Raw genomic sequence first — 21,580 nt, forward strand, 5'->3', positions numbered from 1 at the left:
CACATGTGTGTCACTGTGTGAGAGTCAGTGCTTTCGCTTAGAGGTAATTACACACTAGACTATAAATAAAGAACACCAACTCCTGTTGCTACTTCTCCCTGCTGACACATGGAGTAGTTTTTTTTTCTGATCTCATCGCTAATGTTGTGATTTCCCGGCTACCGTGCTGGACAAAGTAACTAGAGCTGACCTCTGCAGCATTCATGTATCTCACTCTATAAAACACTTTGCCGCTGCAAGCACTGTCCTGTCGCTTCCTCAGGGCAAGGAGCTGATCCAGTTTAATGGTTGATGTTCCTGGAGTGTTCCCTACATACCCGTTACTCACCCTAACCCTGTCAGAGCACTGCCTACAGGGCACACATAATGAAGAGAATAGAAAATGTAACACAACACCGCAGAGCACATCATTAAACCATTTTCTATTACGGTACTCAGTATAAATTTCTTTAAAAACACTGCTGCCAGGTTTTTAAGGGCCCAGCTCCATGGTTCCCAGCGGGATGCTCAGGTCTCCATAGTGTTACTGGTCAGGCAGTTTTAGCACAACCTACATTTTAACACACCATTTTTCTCCAGGGAATCTTGCAGGAGACCTTATAACAATTTAACCCAGAGGCTGTAATCCTTATCCGTGTTGCTACCGGCTATACTGTGCAGCTTTACAGCATTATTATTTCCTGCCAGTGTTCAGAAACCTATGCGAAGAGGGGGAATGGTGGGTTTTGGATAAGTATTTCTAAATTGTCAAAATTCAAATTTAGGGTGGGAGGAAATGCTTTGGGTTTGTTACTCATACAGCCCAGTTGTAAAAACAAAGGTTGGCGAAGTAATGAGAGCAGTCAGAGCAGAGCTTAGTGAAGAAATTACTGTATTGAGTTGGAGAGATGAATATATTTATCACAAAAAAGGCAAAACATGACATATATTTGAGTCCTCTTTGTCCTATCCACTTGAATGGCTGCATCACAATTTTAATACCATTTCTCTTTGTAATAGAAGTGAATGAAGTCAGACAAGGACACATTTTTTACTTAGGGGTCTAAAAAGCAACTGATAAAGATGACTGACAATATCTGGTCTTGAATAATGGCAAGATGGATACAAAAAAAGTTTCTAAAATTCTTGAACAGTGTTCTTGCACTTTCCTAAATGTGTTTAACTATTGGTAGGTATGAAAAGGGTCCAACCGTCTGCTCTATACGGCAACATTCACTGAGTAATATTAGATTTTACAAACCAAACATAAAGGCTACACTGATAAAAATGATGCATTTTCTAAGTTGAACTCCCAACAATTCATTATGGAGTTAAGAATAGGAACATCTCGAACAACTCTAACATTACCATGCTCATAACCCATTAGTGTATCATTAATGCGACACTTTGAGAGGGCCGTTACGTTTAAATTCATACATATAATCTTGATGATTATCATTAAAACCGTAATTAAAAATCAAGCATTAGCTTCATGTTCAGTGAGCGTTATTAAATTATTTTAAAATATATATATTTAAAAGCTTATTGCTAAGTAAGGAGCAGGAACTCCAGCCAAAGCCTCAGGCCAACATTCTCAAGACTGGAGCCAAAATCATCTGAGAGAAGATGTTCTGACAGAGAGGATCAACATTTATTTGGGATGAACTGTCGTGTGGAATCTGTCCCTCTAAAGGGAATTCTATTTCTAAATTGAGAGGAGACGCATGCACCACTAACTCTCACTGTAAGGTTGTGAAATGTTATTCCATTCTGCATTGTTATCCTATTCATATGTACTTCTGTTTGGTCATGTGTGTTGTGTAGTCTCAGATGAAGATGAAGTCGTCGGGCGTCGTGGACGGAGGCTTGTTCACAGAGAGCTACTGTAACATCTGCAATGCCCAGCTCATCTCTGAGTCGCAGCGCACCGCTCACTACGAGGTCAGTCCGTCTCCACTTTCACACCAATGTTCAATAAAAACTGAATAAAACAAAATGTTGCTACGAACACTGCTTTGATGAGCAGATTCCTTCACGGTGCGCTTCGCATCAGCCTTATTTGTACCAATCTGTGCTTTTGTTATTGTGCTCATCCATTATACATAGACTTAATGCTGCATGGTAATGTTAGTCATTTGCACACAAACAAACACGCAGACTTTTTGTTTTAATGTAGTCTACCTCTCAGCCGTCTCCCTTTGAGTCATTTAATGAAAGGCCATTCAATAATCAGCCCTCTGCAATATTTAACTAGGGTGGGTGGGGGGGGTGTGTGTGTGTGTGTGTGTGTGTGTGTGTGTGTGTGTGTGTGTGTGTGTGTACTGCATTGAGGTCGTCCTTGATTACAAGACACAATTGAGATTAACAAGTAGACTAATGACGACAAGACCCTTATCAGGAGGGAATTAAGCAGTGTGCATATATCTGCACGCATGTGTGCCAACCACATTCACTTAAAAGTATTTCTAGATTGCAACCTACCTCCAACAAAAACACACAGCCTTGATTCTCCCAGAGTAGGCCAGCTCAGTTTATTTTTTCTCCGTGTCACCTTTACTTTCTATAGAGGTCAGTAGACCAACGAGACAAGGCAGGGAGTTTTTGCTTCTTAGATTCGATTAGAAAAAAAGGCAATCGAAGGCAGGTTTACTTGTAGAGCTCATTCCATACAGACGGTAACATAAGATGACGATTAGACAACAACAACAGGTCAAAGAAAGCACAACTTTCACGTGGGATGATTTGAGGAAGAGTCCACGATTCTGGAGTCGATCCTCATCAGGACTAAGGCAGTAATGCAGCTGAAGCGCTTCGATCAATGACTAAAAACCCCAAGATAATACCTTGTGTACTTCAGCAGGTCGTTACAACAATAAGCAATAACAGCTCACTTGCAACTACTATTCATAAACTGACTTGAATAGATGGACTACAAGTAATACAAATGTTAACTGTAAGCGAGGGGTCCTTTAGCTAGCGATATATGAATGTGATTGTCAATTGAAAAATAAATGGTACCCCCGGCTCCACTGTGCAGCACATTTGGAAACAAATGAAATGTGTTCTGTGTTGTTGGTAGCTCTAAAAAAAAAAAACTAGAAAAATTGACTGCTTTCTGCTTTAAGAAGAAATGTCTTCTTAAAACCCCGCTGTGACATTCACCGATATTTTTGTATTGGGGATTTGTTCTAAAGAAAATAATCTAACCACAGGCAGGAGCAGACTGTACGCACATTCGAGTCCTGTTTTCTTTGATCTTACCGTTGTGTAATATAGGATTAAAATTGGAATTTTAACATTAAGCCCTCAAATTGAAAAAACATTCCTCTGCCCTGCCTGTCTCCTCCAACTTGACTTTGAGAGGAAGAAGAGACAGACACAGATCCTTTAGAGAAGGGCAGGCGCTGAGGGTTGGTGCGGGGTAACCATGGTGACACAAGGTCCCGCTTTTAGCCCGTATCCCGGAGCCATCGACTGCATGACCATTTATACACCTATAAACACAAGGATACACTCAGACACACAAGCACTGACAAAATGCATTAAAGTAGTCTGACATGTGAGGAGGCATGTGATGTGTGGGGTGGGGTGGGGGGGTGTATTTCTTCTCCCCGGGGGAAGACGATCCAATCTAAGCACTGAACTAGCCAGCACAGAGTCTTGTCACTCTCCAATGCAATTTCTTTGTTCAGCCATGATATACATTTAAAGTTAGTGCTCTTTTCCACCAATCAACAGCAGACTGATTCCTTCACAAGTAATTCCAGTTCTGGTGGATAAAGCCAATTTAATACGTTTGACACTTTTCATCAAGTCCATCCCTTATCAATCAATTTTCACCCTTGATGCTTTGCAAACCCAATTGTATCCCTGCATTGTCATAGAATCATTTATATCTAACTGCAATTTGTAACGCATTCGATCTCTTTGACAGTTTCAACACTTGCTTCTGGAAAATTGTCCCAGCACTGGAATTTATAGATAATACTAGTTGTCACATTGTAGAAAGGAGTGAAGGTCACAGAGCATGACAATAAAAGGATGTGTATAGAACAAGATACACACACGCGCAGACAAACACCCACACACAGAGATCTGTCTTAACACATACTCATGCACTAATCTTTACCCTGCAGTATGTCCAAAGAATGTCATTGTTCTGAAACAAAGTGACAGCTAGTAGCTTCAAGGACAGCTCACTTATTAGAGCTTATAGAGATAGTGACGGAGGCAGAAACACCCACAGACAGGTGGGACGAAAACACAACAATATCAATGACTAAGCAACACGAACACTAACAGTTCAATACTGTACTTGAACTGTAAAGCTCACTATAAGCTTTTTTAGATTGTACACTCATTTTTTCCCATTAGAATAATATCCTAAATGATATTAATCATGACTCCCCAAAAGGGCTCTTTGCCTTTTATTTTAATCAAGCCACTATGGATATCACCGTTTCAATTTTACCACCCTCTAAATGAGTGCCTCGCTTAATTTAGCACTGAGTCAGTGTTCACAGGTGAAATAAAGAGCGCCCCCCAGCACACCCCCTTTCGTAACATCTTACTCAGGGCTCCCAAAAAGCTGAGGCTGGCCCGGACCATTAGTCACCTAGCCGGGAGCAAAACCGTCTGATAGTATCATCAACTGCAGCGGAGATAACAGCCTGGAGGAAATGGCCAAAGTGGAGTGACAGTCATTGATTTTGGTTTCCACTTGGCTCAGTTGATAAAATAAATCTCAGTTCACTCAGTCTGACACTCTTACTCTCTCTTACTGTCTTTTTCTCAGAGCAAGAAGCATGCCAACAAGGTACGTCTGTTCTACATGCTTCACCCTGAAGATGGAGGACCACCTTCCAAGAGACTGCGGCCAGATAACCCAGTATGCTCCCACTGAGTGTGTGTTAATGTGTCTGTGTCGCATCACCTACAATGCTCATTACATGTTCTTTCGACTTCCAAGCTAAGCATGTACTAGTGCATGGAATTACCTTACCTAAAAGATGAACATGTTTCGCGGTACAATCACAAACTGAAGTAACTGTGAAGATGTTTGGGAAAAACACAATGATCTGCATGCTTAAATGTGTGAAGTTGGAGTCTGCCTTTATGTATATAGATCACAAAAAAAAACAGAGTTGACTTTTCTTGGCCTAATCCTTTCCTGGGCCTGTCCACTCTCTGGCTCAGCCATTGCAGCCAAGCACTCATGGGAATATTTGTTTGATCTATTGTAGTGCAGTTGTCGGCTATAATTCTCCCAGGAGAGGTTTTGCCTTAGCTGTGGTGTTTCTGGCAAGATGTAGTGCAGGCAGACGCCACCCAGCAGCATTATATCGGACTATTGCAGGCTTTGGCTAGGGAGGTCAGTGCATTGCTGATATTTGTATGTGTCTGTCTTTGTGTTGTAGGTTTGAAATTGTGTCAGTTTTCTTTTCTGCGACTGTAATGTATGCTGAGGTTGCATTTGTATCCACAGTGAGTTGATAGACTGGAGCAAAACCTGCCATTCAGCTGTTGATTCGATGTTGACTTTGTATATGTGCATCTTTGTGTGTTTGCATCTCTGAAAAGAGATGTGAATATTGTGTCCAGGGGGCTTTACTATAGTGCATTGTGTGCCCCATTTATCCAGCAAGCCCATAAGTCCCTCATGGAAGAATACACACATACACAATACATTTACTCTGAGGACACAGCTGGTGGAAAAATAAAGCTTATCAAACTAACTGACAAATCAGAGAGAGTGGAGAGAGAGAGAGGCGAAGAGGTGGAGCTCTAAAAACGGCACAGCACAACAGCCAAGACCCTGAGCATAGGGCCAATTAGCTTTGAACAGCAATGACCCTCTGTCCTCCAAAGACAGGAAACTAGTAATAAAAACTCAAATATGTGAAAATATTCACAGTTTAAGTGAATTAAGGGTTGACTTTCATAAATAGGCAATGAAAAGTTTAAAACACTGACAAATGATGCTGCAGGATGCGAGTGATTTTGGCTCCATCCTGCATAATTCTATTAGTCTAGATGCTGAGAATACTTCCTAAATATCCTGTCATTTCTTTCTTTTTTTAACCCACAGCCAAAACATTAGCCTAAATTGTAAGCCATTAAGAGCTAAGTCATGCTCGAAAATATCTAGTCCGTACTTATTGGAAAGCAAAAGTGTTTATTGCTTTTACAGCTGCACTTGAAGGCAGTGACAAACCATTCTTCGTAGAGAGGAGAGAAGGGCAATAATTGCTTAAATATGCGGATAAAAACAACGCATATTTAGACAGTCGATCCTCAAAGGCATTCATTCTATTACACACATTGCTACACATAAAAAGCTGCATAAAGAGGATGAGATGAGCTGTAGTGAAGTTCAAACCTGCTTGATGTTGCACAATTGCTTTGTGAATGGTGTGAATGTTGGATTGAAATAGTTGAAATTGTCAGACACAGCTCTCCCTTTACTGACGTAGGAAAGTTATTGAGGGCAGCGGGTTTTGAAAAAGCTGTTCAGAATAATGTAATATTGTAAAACTGTGGAAATCCACGTTTCTTAGCACAGTTCACCTATGTTCCTTAGTGCACTTAGATAAGGTCAAACGCTTGCACCTCACTGCTTGTGAAATAAGCATGTCAAGGGCACGTGGTTTTACAATCGCATGTACTGTAGGAACACACCTGCGTCTCCATCTGTCTCCCTGAGTGAATAAGACATGACTCAGCCCCTCCATGATTTTCCCTCATATAGGACACTGAAAAGACCATGTGCACGCTCATGTACACACTCACCTCATCTGCCGTACAGTAACACACTAACGGCCTCAGCTAGCAATTGCTCATAACCTTTCACGCAGAGATGTGACATTGATTATCTGACAATGCTGCAAAACTGATGTAAGATGAAAGCTTCTCCAGAGATGAAATTCTGGGATTGGGATTTTCGTCTTTCAACTCTTTCATCTTTTTGTCTTATCTCCCAGTTTTTCTAATCTTTTCTTACACTTTGTTTTTGGTGTTTTTGTCCTCTGTTCTCGTACTGATTGACATGACGCATTCCAGTGGGAGCAGCAGAGAAAGATTTTCTCAGAGTGAATGAAATGCCAGCGTCTACCCAGTGCAAAATGCCATGCCTTGAGGTGTGTGTGTTTGTGTGTACGTGAAAGTGTTTGTCAGAGAACAAACATAGAGGAAGTAGGTCATAAAGGTGCTCCCAGATGAAAGGGGAGGGGACTTTATCTGTTTTTCTCCCCGATTTTCCACCCTGCTCTTTCTCGCGTTTTTTTACCTGCGCAAACGGCAAGAGATAACAAAATGTGTTTTTCTTCTTTTCTTCGACTATTATTTTCCTCTAATGCTATATCTGCACTGTGGGTCCTTTTAATTTACACTTTCAGTGCTCCTTCAAATTCCAAATGAAAGCATCTGTTTCCTGTGCTGCTCAATGTGTATATTTAGAAATGTTTCCCACAGCGCCTCGACACAGAGCAGTTGGAGAAGTAAGGAGGAGCAGAGAGAAAGCAAAACAGAAGGAGAGGAAGATTAACACAGCTAATTAGAAGTCTATTGTTAGGTGCATGAGCAACATGAAACCAACCCAACACAAAACATATTCTGCAATACACAGGCATCACTACGAGGCTGTGGATAAACAGGCAAACAAGCAGCATTGCACACACAAACAGAAACACACTCGACAATTAGGTCGCATGCAAATCAGTCTCAACAGATGTGCAAGGTGCGACAGGTAGAGACAAAATGCAAAGGGAAATTGAAACGAGCAAAGGCAGGAATCTAGAAAACAAAAATGAAGAAACAGAAAGGTTGATGACTTTCAGAAAAGACCGATGATGGGGGGGAAACAGTGAGTCAGAGATGCTGTTTATTGTTTGAAGTGGCTTAGTGGAGTGGCAGCTGTAATGAGATGACAATTATTCATATGTCAGTCACCCACACACTCGAGATTGTTTAAAACTTTCCCCGCACTGTCACTAAATCCCTCGTGTAACATTGTCATTGAGTGACAGGATTTGCGCTACCGTCTTCTTTCATGAAGATGTTTCTTTGTGTTTTAGCCCCTTTGCTGTCGACTGATGCTTTTATTTTTCAGTGTGTTTTGACAGGTGAGACCACTACATGCTGCCACAGAGACTCATCTCAGCCTCTTTGTCCTGAGTTTAAAAAAAAATCAGTATTGGGACATTGGCTCACTGCGGTTGATTTCCCCCATCCTGGTACAACAAGATTCAGTAGAACAAGATCTCAGCGGCGCTGCCCAGGGGAGTGAATAAGTAGACAAAAGTAGGCGAGGGGGGGAAGTGTAGGGAAAGAACAATAGGATGACTAGTGAAAAAGACAAGAGGAGGAGCAGAAAGTACATATTAGAGAGGAGGTGGAACAGAACAAGGAGAGATGGTACTAAGGAAGCGGGGGAAATGTAGGTGAAAAGGATACAATGGAGGAGAGGAGACGTGACCTCATGGGCGCTGACTGATAAATACAATTATGAGTTAAGAATAGGTAAGCCATTCTTACTCAACATATTGTACAAACAAAACAAAACCTCCCTTTATCTTCATTTGGCAACCTGAGACAATGCTTCATGTGAAAATAACGCACAACTAAATGAATTTGTAGTGACTGAGAGCGAGCGAAATCGAGTTACTGGTGGAGATGGGAGGGGGGGGCCAGTTCATAGCTAGCTCTTAACATGATCACAGCAGGGACAGACACGGGGGAGGAGTGGAGGCAAGGCGAGAGAGAGGAGGAGCGGAGGTTGCGAGGGCCTGCCAATACAGATAAATATTTCATCCCACAACACACAGAGTCACTGAGACTGGTGCCCAGAGGGGGGGGAGCAGCGAGGGAGGGAGAGAAAAAGACAAGACAAAAAAGAGACAAAGCAAGAGAAGAAGAGAGTGGGAGAAACAGAAAGCAGCAGAAAAAGGAAAGAGGGGACAGCTTAGGGACAAAGCTAGGCCTGGGAGGTAAAGGTGTCCTTAAGTCGCACATTCACTGTCCGTGATGCTAACCAGGGCTGACACAAGACACACACATGCACAAACACACAGAAAAACAGAGCACACACTCGCAGACTTAGATATGGTGTTGTGTCGCAGACACTTTTCTATTATTGTGCCCTGTCTCGCTGAGACCAACATTTCTCTTCTCGGTCTCAACTTGACACTAGAGGACCAGTGCTACGAGAAAAGACTGAGAGAGAAATAGGGGGTGCAAAAAAATAAAAAGGAGTTCACATGAGGCAAAGAAAGACTTAAAGAGAATTAAAGTCTGACAATGACTTGGTGGAGGTTCAATACGTTCACCAAGAAGAAGAAAGTAACTGGGGTAAAAGATATTAAAGTGTAGAATTCAAAAGGTTAGCACTAAAACAATGAAATATTGCTTTTCTTTAAGCAGGAAGAAAAACATATATTTAAGGCGTCCCTGTTTTTAATCTGAATATATAAAAAGGCAAAACATCCCACCCATATGTGATTGGATTAAGTAATTCTGAGAACATGGTCTTCAAGTACATTAATATGCTGCAATAACAGCCACTCCTCTGGCGAGGCTGTCCACAAGTTGTTGGAGCGGCTGGGATTTACTTCCATTCAGCCAAAGGGGCATTAGTGAGGTCAGGGACTGATGTCGGACGATAAGGCCGGGCTGACAGTCTGTCTTATTTCTTCCCGAAGGTGTTGGATGGGGTTGAGGTCAGGTCTTTGTGCAGGCCAGTCAAGTTGTTTTTCACCACACTCAGGAAAACAAGTCTTTCAAAAAACCCTTTGCTGTACATTATGCATGGGGAGAGGAAAAGGCCTTTTAGCAACTTTTGCCACACAGTTGAAAAAACACAAGAGTTTTGTATGATGAACAATTTCAATTTTCTTTAACTGGAACTACAAGGAGCTTAGCCCAAACCAAGAAAAAAACTCCTGTGGAGACCAACTTTTAGTGTCTTCCATAAAGGCAGTCTTTGCCGAAGATTCTGTTGGGATTTATCTCTGTTTATAAATTTGTGTGCATTATAAGAGAAAGATTTACAGGCAATTGTCATACTATTAGATGAAGTCAAATTAAGACTGCATCGGATTATTTTCAGAATTGAATCCCTTTTTATTGACGTGCAGTCCACAGTATATTGTCTTTCCTTGAGTTCCCATATGCTGTATGGCATAAACACACTGGACAAGCTATAGGAGGTGTGCTAGTGTGTTTGTACATTTGTGTCAATCAGGCAGTTGGTCTTTTTGTTTGTGTTCACTCCCTCCCATGGGGAAAAACTCTCCCTCATCATTAGTAATGAACCAGCAGCGGTGAAAGGGCCAAGCCACAGTCTCAGCCCAGAGAGACAGATGAATATTTGATCAGCCTTCTCTTTGCTTTCCTGTGTGTGTGTGTGTGTGTGTGTGTGTGTGTGTGTGTGTGTGTGTGTGTGTGTGTGTGTGTGTGTGTGTGTGTGTGTGTGTGTGAGAAACAGACAGTCCACAAGGTCAGTGCAAACTACACAACTTCCCATTTTTTCATCTCCCACTGCCTCTTCCCTCTTTTTCTCACCTTCACCCATCACTGCCTCTTCTCACATCGTTCCTTTCTTCACCTCCAACAACCTGTTTTCCTTTTCATCTCCCTCTACCCCTTTACCCATGTGGTCCACTTTTGGTCTCATATCCCCTCCCTTCTCCCCTCTCTGCTTTCCTCCTGTAGGACTGTGCAGAGACAGAGGTGGACAGGAACAAGTGCTGTACGCTGTGTAATATGTTCTTCACATCCGCCATTGTGGCCCAGTCGCACTACCAAGGCAAAACCCACGCCAAGAGAGTCCGCCTGGTGCTGGGGGAGCAGCCCAGCCTGCCGTCGGCTATGACCAGCCCCACAAACACAGGTATATAGGACCCGTCTCTCCCATCCCACCTCCCGATTTAGATTTTTTAACCACCATTTTTGATGTGTTTTTATCACGGCTGGTAAAGGTGGACACACACACACACACACACACACACACCAGCAGCAGCAGTATATCAAGTTCTTCCAATGCCCTCTACATTTACCAGCTCTGATAAACACATCAATATCCATAATAGTAATCCAGTAAGTCATACTGTATATACGGTTCTGAAATAGGACATTATGCACAGGGAGGACTTTTACTTTTGGTACTTTAAAGTATGTTTTGATGCCAATAATTGCTTTAGTACGATTTTGAATCCCGGACTTTTACTTGTAACAAAGTACTTTTAAAATCTGACTACTTCTTCGTCCACTGCATCCAATTGAGTTTATAGGGAAAGTAGGAGAAAAGAGTATAATTCTGATTCTAGTTGGACTTCGTTTGTCCTTTTACTGGTCAGATCTGAAAGTGAAACTTGACACGTCTAAACTATAAAACAACTGAGTGTAAACTGGTGCTTTGGTTATCAGCCGTTTCTACCCAAGCTGATCAATACCTCTATTGTATTCCAATCATGCTGTTTTCTCACTGACTCCCAAGGTAATTAACTTAGTCGAAAAGACACCTCACCTTTGCCCACACACTCTTCTGCAATCCACACATCTAGTTTTTGCAACTTGTATCACTGGAGTGAGAATTATTTTTGAGTTCAAAGCATACATTTTTATCAGAAGTGGATTTGGAAAGCTTTAGTCATGCTTCAGTCAAAATGTCTAGCCTGGATATCAGAGGGAAATGTCTGGGAATGCACACATGCCAGAGGCCAAGAAGTTACACTTTGAAGGTGAAGCTCACAGACAGCCTTTCATTTATATAGGTCTTATGATAAGTATAAAAATGACTTCATGGCATGCACAATTTTAATATTTCTGTTCATGCTTTCATGATTGCTTAAGATTAGCATTTTCTAATAGTCAGTGCTGGTGTGTCGTCTCCAGGAGAGCTTTACATAATGTGGTGCAAATTGGAATTCAAAGGGAAAACTCACAGCACTATAAACACACAATGGCCACAAAATGGAGTGTCATAAAGAAGCCCCTGAGTGACTTCTGCTAAACTTTGGCCCACTTTGGAGAAGTGTCACTTCTGTGCTTCCGCTGCCGTAGAGTTTGCATGGTTTGGTGACAGTGGGACCTGGAGGAAACAAGAGAACAAGAAGAGAGGAAGAGTGACCTGGGAGAGAAGAGGAGGATTTCAGGAGAGATTAAAGTCAAAAGTAGCCTTCATGATCACTCTGAGATGAGCGTTCTGCAGAAGATGCACAGCCAAGCTGACAGGCTTGAGCGGACAGAAAGACGCTCACGCACACACACAATCATCAGAAACACACATCAGCAGGATGACTTATACATGCACGTCCGTAGTAGACATTCACTTGCATCTCAGGACACATGGACACTAATATACACACAGAAACACACACATGAACACAGAGCACACAGTGAGGAGAGAGAAAGCAAAGGCCATGTGTGTTGGAAAAAGCCCTGGAGAGGTGGAGAGCAGAAGCTTTACCTGCATTCCCTCCCCTTTCACACATCACACCACACACTCCAAACCACCGCCTCCTCCTGCACACACACATCATGTGCCCCATTCCGTGAAAAACACTTACTTCTGCTCCACTGTGCTGAGATCAGAGTCGTGGGAGACAGAGAAGGGTGGGAAAACAAGGGATGGAGAGGAAAAATGCACCCGAGGAGCTAGGCTCAGCATGGGCTGTTCCCCAGAGCTGTCAGGGCTCGGGCGCACGCACACACGCACGCACGCACGCACGCACGCACGCGCACACACACACACACACGCACACACAAGATTTTAGGATGAACTGTTTCAGGACGGATAAATGAAATGACAGTAGAAGAGTTTACTGGGTTGAGTTTTGTAAGTGAGATGATAGTGTGGCGAAGGCAAACACAAGCAAAGGGAATGTGAGTGGGTGTGGTTGGTGAGTTGAGTGGAGACACAGCCATAGATACAGTAACTATGTGAACAGAGCCCGAAGACACATCAAGGTATGAGCAACCAATCAGCACGCAAGGCTAGAGTCAGGCCAACACAGGCACACGCACAAAAAGAATACTCATAAACTAACACACCATACGCTCGTGGTCACTGGCCAACACTTCATGAATGCTCTTCAGTTGTTTTCAGTGAGCTGATGGTTATTGTGAAAGAAGTGTTATGACTCATTTGGGCTCAAAAGCATTTGTGAGTGGGCTTTTGTCCATCAATATAAAATGTTTAAAACGTGTGGTATTGTGTAGTCATAGTGGTTACATCTCTTAAATCATTGACACGTTGTAGATGGCAAATCGGCACATTTGGACATGCCATCTGTCATTATGAGCTCTCGCACACGATTTGGCTGTGGACCTAGCACCCCCCACTGTGATCAAATACACAGTCTGAGCAGAGAGCATTCCTTTAGTCCAGATACTATAACTTACACACACTCAAACAGCCTATTCTGGAGCTTCAATCATTCTCACACAATCACAGGTATTCACACATTTTCCTATGCATGCATTATACATTCAATCCACCACCCAATCAGCCAAAAGCACACACACACACACACACATACGCAGTCTTCGCTGCGTGAGACACAACCATGTCCTGTGGACAAGTCAGTGCCTGTTGGCTATTAATGGGCAATCACCATGGTAACCAGTGTCATGTCACGAGTAGCAGGTCACCTGGAAGTTTGCCATTTCTTGTTTGTTTTTTTTTCATTTCCCAGTTCATTTCCTCACAGAGGAAAAGAAAGGAAGGGGCAAGGAGATGTGGGGAGGGGAAGGGAGGAGAGTAGAGATAGGGATGAAAGGGGAGCGAAGATTAGATGAAAAGACGTAGAGAGCAGAAAGGTTTAGACGTATAAAGGTTAGTGGAAAGCACTTGCAGTTTGCTCCCTGGATTGATGGTGGCTTCCTCCTGACCCTCATCTATGTTTCACAGATGTGACCAGAGCAATCTATCGCTCCATCAGTAGCCTAAAGCTTTCACATTCTTGGTTTGTATTTCATCAGTTTTTTTAGTTTTTTAGTCTGAATATGAATGCATGAAATGTCCCGTTAATGTTATTTCACCATCATATTTAAATGTAATGTGATTGTTTCCTAAAAACTCCTTTTGATTTTTATGTTAATGTGCTTCCCCTGCTCCCTGTGCAATCCTCACCCCTCGTCTCCTCTTTATAACTGTTCACTTCTTCTTTCCCCAGACTCCTCTCCTTCTACCCCGTTGCCCGCAGACCCAGCTGCGTGCCCAACTCCTACCCCTGACCTGGCATGGCCCCTGGGGGTGGTCGGGGGAAACGGTGGAAGAGAAGCCGGGAAGTACTGCTGCCTGTGCGGCGCCTGGTTCAACAACCCGCTGATGGCCCAGCAGCACTACGAGGGCAAGAAACACCGCAGAAATGCAGCCAGAGCACGCCTCCTGGAGCAGCTAGCGGGCAGTCTGGATGCCACGGAGAGCACAGGTCAGCCTCTTGGCTCCCGGCCGACACAAGTGACAAGTGAAGGGCAGGCGGGGAGATAGCACTTCGTAATACGAAAGATGATAAGAGGGAGATCAAATTCAAGATCTGTGGCAGCGAGGGCGGACTGAAATGCACATATGCCTTTCTATGTGGTGTACGTTTCACCGATATTTTAGTGAGGGAAGCCACACCACTTTTTCACGGACAGAATTAGGACCACCGACAAGATACTGTTAAAGTATTGACATTCACCCTTCATTCTGATGAATACAGATTCTATATGACCTACTAGCGGTGTCCTTGAACCACATCTGTTTCCATTCAATCAGTCCAGAGCTTCAAACCCTCTCTTCTTCAACTGTTTATAGATACAGTATAGAATTAATGTCCCAAAAATGATTTTAAAAAGGAACGTTTTATGATTCTAATACTTATACTTCTTTGGTAGGGTAATCACAAAATACTTAAATGTTCAGAGGCACTTCAACACTTTTTTTACGTGAAAGTCTGTCCGTCATTTGTGGCTCACCAGATGCACAAGTGACGTTATCCAGATATATCTGTTTGGGTTTTGAAGCGACAGATTTTTTTAAAGAAAGCTGATGTAACAAATCAAGGCATGTAGTTTAGAAACATGGCCAATGAACAGACATGGGTTAAAAAAAAAATGGGGCTGTCGAGTTGCGTTATTGTACCTGTAGGAAACAAGTCTTTTGTAGTTGGCTGTCGTGCATGCGTTACTTGGCTTCTGCTTAATTAACTTTCCATTCCTTTTTTTAAATTTAAATCACTTAAATGTAATACAAGATCATTAGGGTACTATTGACCCTAAGCTAAAGATAAACTAAATCCAATGAAAGCTCATCCAACATCACAACCAGACGTACTCAGAAGTACTCTCCCTTATAGCAGTGTTTCTCAGCCCATCTGAATTTTAACACAGCAGTCTATCCTCTTTATGTTGGTTGCCAGGGGTCACAGTCCTCATGTTACAGCATAGCTCTCACGCTTGTTAGTGTTAAACTTTCCTGACAAAGTAATGGGACCTATGCTGGCATGCTGCATATATCATACAGTGAAGGAAATTTCATAGCACAAGCAGTGAAATACAAAATAACAACATCATATTTCTGCTGAAGGTTAGGGATGAGTGCCAAAGCGAATCAGAAACTTGTGTTTACGATTAAGCTGAAAAGATTTCTTATTCTGTTATAGAATTAATTTGTAAACCAGAGTTATTTAAATTTGTGGAGATTCCTTGGATTTAATTTCTTTCTCCCTCCTCCCACACACATATTTCCATGCACACATGTAGCAGCAAGAGGACCCTTATTCACATGCTCACACACATTTATGCCAGAAGGGTTTTCTAATGAAATTATTAATAGTCTTTGGCACAGGAAGTGATTATTTTGTTCCTGGTTCCTATGAGTGATATCGTCTAACAGCCTCCTACTGCAGCACGCAGCCCAACATACTATGCGATTGCCACAACACCTCTACTGCACACACACACATTCGAATTTGACACACTGCATGCATACACTGCCACACACACACACACCCCCTCCACGAGGTGAAGCTGCACCGTGCGCTTTGTGCTCCAGGTGCCATGACACAAACCATCATCTCAAGAAGCCAATCATATTAAAAGCATGAGTCATGTTGCCGCCTACACTGGCTCAGAGGCTTTAAGTGGTGTCATGTTGGATATCGTCCTCCTTCCACACACTGTGACCCACATCCCACAACCTCAGCTGTTTTGGGGTTTCAACTCCAAATCTCAGCATGTAACTACAGAAGATAAATCAAACTTGAAGCATAACATAGTCAGATTCTTATTTGATCAAAGATATTTGCTCTCGGTGTAGAGTGGCGCTCTACTGCAGTATCTATTACCCACCTTCTTTTCAAGGACAATGAATGGTCTAAGATTTCTAAGTGAGCTCACAGCTGACATGATCTATTATACGTGCCATCAATCAAGTGTTTGTTCCAGTGCCTATAGTCTGAAACACTTTGCTCACCGCAGTGCTCCATTGTCAGCAGGCGTTTGTTCCTCCTCAGTTGGACACATTTCCATTGGTGCAAGATTCTCACATCTGATTGGCTTTCATCACCATTTCAGGTGTGAAGTCACAGGTATAACCGGGTGTAATCTCGTGGCTGCAGCTGAGCCGAGACAGAGAGGAAGGAGAGAGGGGGAGGGGTGGGATTGTGTCTCAGCCAAGCGCAGATTTGTCTATGTCCTTTTGTCCTCCTTTTCACGCTGCGAAACTGTTTTCTCTTTACACTCGCTTTTTCTTTTTTTCTCCCCTCACCCTCTTCTTTCTGCTGCACTCTGTCTTGTGTGTGTTGTTGCTGTGGTATTTTTGTGTGTAAATATATGTGTGTGTGTGTGTGTGTGTGTGTGTGTGTGTGTGTGTGTGTGTGTGTGTGTGTGTTCGTTCACCACTAGGGGCTCCTATCTCTCGTCATGTCTCATCTGTCATCCTCATTAGCTCCCCACGAGTTGCAGGTGAATTATTTACACTCCAATATTTCCTCTCTCTCCGTGCTATAGTCTGCCTGCTGTATTGTCTGGATGTGTCATATTGATGACACTGACCTTTACTGGTACTCGCATATTATGTCTTTGTCTCTCTCCCTATTTCCCGCTTCGCCTTTCAGAGTCTCAAGACCAAAACATATCAAAAAAGGATATGACATTTATATCGAAACCTTTTCTTACTCCTGGATTTTCCGAGTGTAATTGTGCAGACAGGGCGCAGGGGAGGCTGTGGTTATTTTTCACGGCTAGGTGCCAGACAAAACCCTTGGAGATGGATTACAGAGGTGGACGAGGGAGTTGCAGTGGGGCTGGCCAATGGAGCCAGGCTGACTCGGTTGTGTTTTTACATAATTCACGACAGGAGTAAAAACCCCTCAAGACAGAGCCGGAGCATTGTCTCCACTCTCTGGAGACTCACTAGATAATTACAAGCGGTGAGATAAGTGTCTAGGACTGGAGTGTGCATGTCTGTTCGAGAAGTACCAAAGCAGGGAAAACTGTGTGTAATTGATGACTGTGCTGGAGTTGGGACAGAGCTGACCTCCCCTCCCAAGAGACAGCGCTCACTGTGACACAGTTGCAAAAGCAAATCGCTTTTATACACGCACACATAAACAAGATAAACTGTACAGCAGGTACTGAAAGTCCCACGTTTGAACAACCGTTTTATAGTTTCCCAGTTGAATGATTTAGCATCAACACTCATATTGAAGTTCCTTTAGGAAATACTTTCCTCACCCGTGAGTAGGCAAGGGTATCATAGCCCACTGTCATTACGTCCAAATCTTAATACAAATGGTGCTCAGGAAGGTACTAATGTTACCTGGCATTACAGCCAAAGACATTTAAAAATGTTGGACTTTAGCGGCTTGTCCCGGTAGACAAAACAGTCATTTCCAAATATTGGAAACCCTGACATGTACATTTCCACTTGAAATAAAAGAAAAAACTTGGAAAGGAGTAAGTATTTTACCCTCGTATCATAGTCAATGTTGTTCTGAAAATAGGTTGGTTTGTTAGATGCCTGGTATAAAGTCAGGGTCAGTAAATACCCCACAGGTAGCTTGTTGATATCAAAATGTTAGCCGTTTACTTCTGGTGATTGCATTTACACTTAAATAAACAAATAAAAGTGGTCTTAACATTCAGGTCTACCCTGCTGGACCAAAAGTTTAAAGTACTGTATGTCTGCCCGAGATCTGATTTTCCCCAATATTTCAAATTGGACAAGTCCTATTGTTTTTTGCAGAATTACATTTGGAACTATCATTTTCTTTAAGATTAAAATGCAAAGACATCCACAGCTTCACAAATCCTCAAATATGATCTAGCTGCTTTATTTTGTCTTCAGTCAGCAGAGTCCCTTGTGATTCTAGCTTTCGGGTTGGCATACAAACTTAAATCATCGCTGCGCACCTTTATGTAAGGTCAAAGTTGAGACGGAGGACAAATAACACAATTTAATGAGCTGTAGTGTCAAACTGGGAACTGCTTAAGAAAATGGTAGTTTTATTTAAAGGCATAACTTCAGAAATATAGTTTGTTTCCTGTGTATCATTTTTCATCAAAAAACAGATGGTCTGTCACGTTCTCTGCTAAACTAATTAGTCCCTCTATAGGTCCTTCAAAGATTGTTTAAAATTCCACTTCATTCTCACTCCACCCCTCTATTGGATGGTATTTGTGATATATTCCAGGGAGACGTACTGTCAAGCCTTTGCGGCAGACTGTTGGTTTTGATTGCATCTCAATGGGCTTCTTTCTGGATCCCTTTTCTTTATAATCTTGCAAAGCACATGATAAACTAATGGTGTACCACAGCACAAAGGCTCTGAAGAGCCCTGGAAACTATTATACCTGCCTCCACTGCGAATAACACTACAGATGAATACCACAGTGATGTTCTCAGATGCAGTCAGTCCCGAAGGAGGAAGCAGAAAACAAAGGAAATTCTACCTTGAAATTACCCATATGTAACTTGATGCTAAGCGTTTGTTGTAGAGCTCTTTTTTGTTCTCTATGCGTTCTAAAACCATCTACTATTAACCAACAGTGTTTATGTAACACTACATTGTCTGCACTGACCACTAGCTGCAAACCCCCTGAGAGGCTGCAGTTAGCGCTTGGTGGCCCCAAATGGGACATTAGTGTTGCTTGTGCCGAGGCCTACTTACAATATATCAGACTCAAACCGCAAAGAAATAGTGAATCTCTTTACAACAGGGCTATTGAAAGGAACAACATTTTCTCAGTTTTCTTTGAAGATAAAGTATCTCATGACTTTTTTGACAAACATTTAGGCGTCATTCCAGGGATGCCAGAGGACTTTTGCTTTTAACGACAGTCACAAACTGCTCCACACCCACTGTCTTAGCTCATCTCAACTCCTCTTTTCTCTCTCCCTGGCATGTCTTCTAGTTTAATTAACAGGGCTTAGAACACCCTCACAAATGCTGCTCATGCATACAAAAACCCCACATTCACAACCCTGTGCTGCATGCTGTCAGCTCAGTTGGGTTGCACACACATTTTTCCCTGCATGTAATTAACATGGATTAGGGCACAGGGTTTTCTTATGCTAGAACTGCTTTATTTAACCAAAAGCACAGTGTATGTGTGTATGTGTGCGTGTGTGTTCAAAAAACTGGCACACACGCACATTTTCTGGCACAGACACAAGCTGCAGCATATTGTACATCAGTGCATCTCGGCCAGGCAGCGGGGAGGTTACATCAATCAGTCTGAAAGCACAGAAGCTGTCTTTGTGCACACACACACACACACGCACACATAAACACAGTTAATCGTGTATACAAGAAAAGACCTCTGTGTAATCCTTGCAGTGGTACAGAATTACGAGGAAGAGAAAGGAAAGGAGAATGAGAGAGAATTATCTTTCCATTCTTTTTCAAATGATCTCTTCTCCAATTAATTGCCTTTTCATTAAGAGAGCACAGAAGTAATGACATTTCGGTTGAAGAGGATACTATCTCTCGTTTTTTCTCGCTTCACACACACACTCCTAATAGATGCAAAATATCAACATTTAAGCCAAGACGGCAATTCCTCCAGGCAACTAATCCAGTTTTAGCTTTCTTGTAAATGACTGTTTGTCCTTAATCACCCCTGAAACAGACAGAGCGACTTAGGGAGTAGATATGCCACATTACGCAGCCGTAGCCCAGCCTAAACGACCCCCCACCACTCCTAACTGTATCACAACTTCATCTCACAACACCCTTCACCAATTACCGCCACAGAAGGTCAAAAAGGTGATCGAAGGCACAGGCAACTCATAAATCTCAAGGACAGTAATGACAGCGAAGTAAAGGGCACCACCGCATAAGCAATCACACACTTATTCAGTCGCCACAGCCAGAATTACACATTTGTTGTGAAAAAACGAAAATGAACTTGCTCCGATAAGAATGGGGGGGCAGGTGTATGGGCAGTCTGGGAGGGAAAGGGCTTCAAGCAATTCGATTTTGACTGCCTTGCTATACAATCCTGAAGTGTCAAAGTTGTTTATCTCTGATTGGTGGTGACGGCATTGCAGTGAAGCAAACTACGGTATGTTGCGGACTGATCTGTCCTCGTTCACACAGAGAGCATTTCCTCTGATCCTCTGCCCACATGACAAAAAACAGATTTGTGTTGCCGTGCTGTAGTTTCCACAAGAAAAGTGCAAGAGGGCTTTATGTTGGGGGGATACACATGTCATTGTTTCCTCCTATGGTCATTAAAGCCCAGCATGCATTTGATATCACCGCTGCAGTGTGACAATTACCACGTCTCCGGCTCCTCCACATGGTCTTTTTATACACCATCTTAATTTTCTCCGGAAATGTTCCCCTCTTCGCTCTCTACCTAACTCTCCTCCTGCCCCTCCTCTTCTCTCTTCACCCCACTCTGCTCTGTCAGTATCTCTATCCTCATCCATCTATTTCTGGGTGTTCATCTCGACCACCTGCAAACCCGCTAATTAGCTCACATCTGTGTCTCAAGCACGCATTCACGGATACAATACAGAGTGCATGCATGCACAGCTGCACACAGTGCTACACAAGTGCACGACCTGCTGCACTGGTCTTTTTTTACCCTGAGTGTCCCAATTCCTCTCACCTTGTTGAAGTTTCAAAAGGCACCTTCACTCACAAACATCGGAACTTATCAGAAGAACATCCTCCAAGGTTCTCAAAATGTAACTGGCTTTCTGCTACTGATCACGCCAATCAAATCTTTTTCTAAATCCTCTAATGAGGAAAATTACTCGCACTGTAGAGTGTAAAAATAAACGGTCTAAATAAGACTCATCAGTTGAAATGTGTCTCGTGGCTGATGCTGGCCTCACTGCTGCTGCTGATGATCATCCAGTTGATGAAAGTGTGTTAAGATAAGATAAGCTGTACTTATTGAAAGTACCCTCACAGTAACCTGTGTGTTTCTGTCTCTCCAGGGTTGCGCAGTAGTTACTCTTGCAGTGTCTGCAGTGTTGTCCTAAACTCTATCGAGCAGTACCATGCGCACCTCCAGGGCTCCAAGCACCAGAACAAGTGAGTACTGAGACTTGATTCACTATCCATCTAGTCATCCATTCATCCAAAACGTTTTTTAAGAGAGA

The 21,580-nt window shown here is 42.7% G+C and overlaps 1 protein-coding gene across 1 annotated transcript in view; it reads left to right on the forward strand.

The window, feature by feature from the left end:
- zgc:171482 (zinc finger protein) overlaps positions 1–21,580 on the forward strand; it is a 46,123-nt gene that overhangs the window by 11,230 nt on the left and 13,313 nt on the right. Inside the window, exons 2-6 of the mRNA XM_063875141.1 lie at positions 1,804–1,920; positions 4,775–4,867; positions 10,687–10,864; positions 14,151–14,408; positions 21,416–21,512. Coding sequence (XP_063731211.1) covers positions 1,804–1,920; positions 4,775–4,867; positions 10,687–10,864; positions 14,151–14,408; positions 21,416–21,512 — 743 coding nt within the window. The remainder of the gene's footprint in view (positions 1–1,803; positions 1,921–4,774; positions 4,868–10,686; positions 10,865–14,150; positions 14,409–21,415; positions 21,513–21,580) is intronic.

This window comes from Eleginops maclovinus, chromosome 22 (assembly GCF_036324505.1).
Source record: "Eleginops maclovinus isolate JMC-PN-2008 ecotype Puerto Natales chromosome 22, JC_Emac_rtc_rv5, whole genome shotgun sequence".
In the NCBI taxonomy this organism is placed as follows: domain Eukaryota; kingdom Metazoa; phylum Chordata; class Actinopteri; order Perciformes; family Eleginopidae; genus Eleginops; species Eleginops maclovinus.